Below are 4589 nucleotides of genomic sequence, written 5' to 3' on the forward strand. Positions count from 1 at the left end.
AAAGTTGGTTGTTGCATCTATCGTTTACCTTGTAAATATCTGACCCATAAACATTGCTTTAAACGGGGTGTGATATCCTCGCCTTTAATCCCAGCGCACACGGGAGACACGCACAAGAGGATCTCTGAGTTGGAGGCCAGCCTAGTCTACAGGCTGAGTTTCAGGGCGGGGGGGGCTACAGAGAAACCCAGTCTTGAAAAATAAAGCAAACAAAAAAACCCAAAACCAAACAAAAAACATCAACAACAAAAAGGAAGGAAGGAAGGAAGGAAGGAAGGAAGGAAGAAGAAAAAAGAAAGGAAGAAAGGAAAAGCCTACAGCTTGTATTCTTCTTATCACTTTCCCAGAACTTTCGAGAAATGATTCCTGCCTTAGGAATCTTCAGACTACTCGTGATCATTCTGATAGGTAAGTGAACTTTTCAAACACTTTACACCCTCAGTCTTATCTTCAGCCTTCACTGGAAGGGATGCTGGGTAGTCTAGCCTTGGGAAGAACTGTCCACTGGAAGAGGTACCTCGGTGACGTGCCGAGACAAGCTCTGGATGTGCTTGCTCTGTGTGTCTTGCCTCTCACAATAGCTTCACTTAAGTTTTCTGTTCCAGTCGCTTGTTTCACATGTCAGGACATATATGGCTTCTGTCTGCAAGGGAACAGCTTAAAAGCCGCTAAGATAATCTATCTTCTTCCTAAAGTTCTCAACTTTCAGCTCTTGGGGTGGTGCTTCTGCTCCACCTCCTGAGCACTGAGATAACAGACTTCTTGCTCTCGTACCTATACTGGTTCTGTACAGTGCCAGCAATCCAACCCAGGGCTCCTCACACTGCAGGCCAGCACCCACTGAATGAGTTACAGCCACAGTCTCTGCCCTGGTTTCCTTGTGCATAAGGTGGTACCATTATTCTCACTTGGCTTGCTAAGGCAGCCCTCTATCTGGTCTCTCTGTTCCTGTTCTCGCTTCCTCTTTTCCACCTAACCAGATCGATTCTTCCCCAGCACCATAAAAACAAAGCAACCCGAACATCTCATCAGATTCATGTCATCGAGGCTGGCCTCGAACTAACGGAGATCTGCCGGCCTCTACCTTTTGAGTGCTGGGATTACAGGCATTAGCCAACAAACCTGGCAATGCACACATTCCCTCTTCCACCAGGACAGTCACCTCCGTGAGTCAGGGCCATCTGGTCTGCTCTTCGCTTTCTGTCTACCCTGAGGGTAGGGCTGTTGCTTGTTTGACTGATACATCCATAAACAGGTTACTGATAATGTCCACTTCATTAAGCTCGTATGAGAACTAATGAACTGATGGAGGGAAAACTTGGAGAACAGCAACTGGTACAGCAGCAGAGTAAAGCAAGACATGGTCAAGGGGAACAAACCTCTGCCTTTTGGGGAGATCCCTGGCTTCATTGGATGTCTTCTCTTCTAGTTGTGACAGACATGGGATTTGCTCTCTACAGAAGATTCTTTGTCCCTGCAAATGGGTCTCCGGTGAGTTTTCTTTCTTCCTTCCCCCTGTTCCTTTCTGTATTTGTCTGTGTGTGTTTGTGTGTATTTGTGTGCTCTCACATGTGCATGCACACATACGTTCATGCTGTGTATGTGGAGGGCAGAAGACAACTTGCAGACTAGGTTTCTGCCTTTCATCCCGTCTCTGCCTCCAGTCTCGTTATAGAAATTCTGGGATCGCAGATACCCATTCCTGTATCCGGCTTTCTTACATGGGTTCCAGAGCTCAGTCTTAGGTTATCAGGCTTTTGAGGCAAGAGCTTTTACCTGCTGAGCCATCTCTCCAGCCTCAATTCTCTCCCCCCCCCCTTTTTTAAAAAAAGAAAAGCATATTTTCCCATCAAAAAGAGTCATCATGTAATCTCCGCATTCAGGAGGCTGAGATAGGAGGGTCTGGTGCTCTGGGCCATCCTCAGCTACATAGCAAGTTCAAGGGTAGCCCAGGCTACATGAGACAGTTTCAAAACAGCAACAATAATAACAATAAAATAAAACAAACAAGCAAAAAAGGGGGGAATATAAAATAGAGATTACAACTCCAATCTAATTAAAGTGCTCAAATTTCCCTTTGGAAGTTAAAAAAACAAAAAACAAAAAAACAATTCCTAAGATAGATCTGGGGAGATGCCTCAATGGATACAGATTCCCAACACTCAGTCCATGATGGCCAGCCTGTAGTCCCAGCCCTTGATAAGTGAAGACTGGGATCCCCAGGGCAAGTTGGCCAGCTAGGCAACCCGAATCACCGAGCTTTTATTCCAGCACTGGGAGGCAGAGGCAGGGAGATTTCTGTGAGACTGAGGACTTAGCTACACAGTGAGTTTCAGAACTAAGTATATATCTGTATCTATATCTATCTGTCTGTCATCTATCTATCTATCTATCTATCTATCTATCTATCTATCTATCTATCTATCGACCTACCTCAATATATAATAAAGTGGATGGATGGAGAGCCATTGGAGAACAGTTAGCCTCTGGCCTTCACCTACATACATGCACATGCACTTGCGTATCCATGTGTACCCATAGACATCCAAACACACATATGCACATGCACACACATATGCACAGCCACAACCTAAACAAACAATAAAATTTAAAAGTTCTGAGGAAATCAGAGTTCAGATTGCCATTTGGCTCTCAGTGTTGTCTGCCATGCTGGTAGCTATTCAAAAGCAGGTGACAAAGGCTTCCCCTGCCCACAGAAAATTAACGTATAGTGGAAAACTGGATGTAGTGGTTTGTGCCTATAATCTCAGCACTTGTGAGGACTGAAGATCATCCTCAACTGCTTCCATCGTTAGTTCAGGGCCAGAATGAGACATATGAGGCTCTGGCTTTAAAAACAACAACAACAACAAAAACGTAGATCAGAATATAGCAATGAGCCAGGCAGGCGCTTGTGACTTCAAGGCCAGCCTGGTCTACAGAGCAAGTTCCAGGACAACCCCGTGCTACACAAAGAAACTGTCTAGGGGTGGAAAGGAAGATAAAGCATTTTGTCCAAGTGCTAAAATTTTGTGTCCAAGTATACTATAAAATAAACTGACAAAAGTAATTTTCAGGTTTTTCTGGGGTTAGTCTTTGAATGGGATAGTTCGTCTTTAATTGTTATTTAATGTTATTTAATTCTGCATCTCACTTCAATGGTTTAATGGTTTTTGACAACAGAGATACCTCATGGCTAGTCCCATTGTGGTGTCTTAGCTAACTTTATGTAGAGAGAGACATCAGAAATGCAACGCTGACCAAGAGGATAAGAGTAACAGTGGGTCTGTCTTGTGTGCTTAGAGTGGGTGGGTAACATATTTTATAAGGGTTGGTTGTACACACCTACAATCCTAACACTGAGGAGACTGAGGCAGGAGACTTTGTGAGATCCAGTCCAGCCAGGGTTATATAGTAAGACCTTGTCTCAATGGAAGGAAAGAAAGAATGGAAGGAAGGAAGGAAGGAAGGAAGGAAGGAAGGAAGGAAGGAAAGAAGGAATGAAGAAAGGGAAAGGAAAGAAAAAAGGAAAGAAAAGGAAGGAAGGGAGAGAGAGGGGGAAAGAAAAAGAGAGGGGATGGAGAAGAGAGGGGAAGAAAAAGAGAGGAAGACTTGGGTTGGTAAGATGGCTCAAGTGTCCAGCACTTCCCCCACAAGCCTGGAAGCCTGTGTTCAGTCATGGAAGGCATGTGTGGGTGGAAGGAAAGACTTGACCTCACAGTTACCCTCTGTCTTGCCACATGTGCTTTGTGGCACGTGTACCCCATCATAACACGCATACACAATAATAACAAGTTACATAAACAAAAAAGAAAAAGATTTAGTTTTGTTTTTTGAGACAGGGTTTCTCTGTATAGCCCTGGCTGTCATAGAACTTACTCTGTAGTCCAGGCTGGCCTTGAACTCACAGAGATCTGCCTGTCTCTGAGTGCTGGGGCTAAAGGCATGCGCCACCCACCATGCCTGGCCACAGTTTTTGAGCTTTTTTGTGATTTACAACATCATCTTGTCTCGAGGGGCAAAGGAGTTTGTGTCTCCTCCATCTTAGCCTCAAGACCCAGACTTTAAGATGACGATGATAGTTGCACTGGAGTGGGAGATCCACAGCTAAAATACACAATTAGCATTTTCTCCATCCATTTCTATTTTTTTCCCCCTTTCTCCAAGGTGTCCTTTGCTGCTCACATTGCAGGAGGATTTGCTGGGATGTCCATAGGTTACACTGTGTTCAGCTGCTTTGACAAGACCCTGCTCAAAGACCCCAGGTTCTGGATTGCAATTGCTGCATATGTAGCTTGTCTCTTATTTGCTGTGCTTTTTAACATCTTTCTGTCCCCAGCAAACTGACTTGACTCTATTATAAGCCAGTTAATAAAAGTGTTACACCGGGGGGAAGTGGTAAGCCATGTAAAGAAACACAGATATTCCAGCAAATGCTAAGAGGATGATAAAGAAGACAGGACAGCGAATGAGCTTCCTCAGGAAGGAAGGAAGCAAAGACTGGGTCTTTCATGCACAGAGCATGTGTGTATTATCCTGTGAAGGAGACTTGATATCCTTGGGGGATGTAATTTGGAGCTTGTTTATAG

General features: G+C 44.4%; 1 protein-coding gene across 2 annotated transcripts in view; it reads left to right on the forward strand.

Moving 5' to 3' along the window:
* Rhbdl2 (rhomboid like 2) overlaps positions 1 to 4347 on the forward strand; it is a 43170-nt gene extending 38823 nt beyond the window's left edge. For both annotated transcript variants that reach the window (XM_021201093.2, XM_029540325.1), the window contains 3 exons: positions 348 to 408; positions 1430 to 1491; positions 4168 to 4347. In XM_021201093.2, coding sequence (XP_021056752.1) covers positions 348 to 408; positions 1430 to 1491; positions 4168 to 4347 — 303 coding nt within the window. The remainder of the gene's footprint in view (positions 1 to 347; positions 409 to 1429; positions 1492 to 4167) is intronic.
* The last annotated feature ends 242 nt before the right edge of the window (positions 4348 to 4589 follow it).

This window comes from Mus pahari, chromosome 6 (genome assembly GCF_900095145.1).
Source record: "Mus pahari chromosome 6, PAHARI_EIJ_v1.1, whole genome shotgun sequence".
Taxonomy (NCBI): Eukaryota; Metazoa; Chordata; class Mammalia; order Rodentia; family Muridae; genus Mus; species Mus pahari.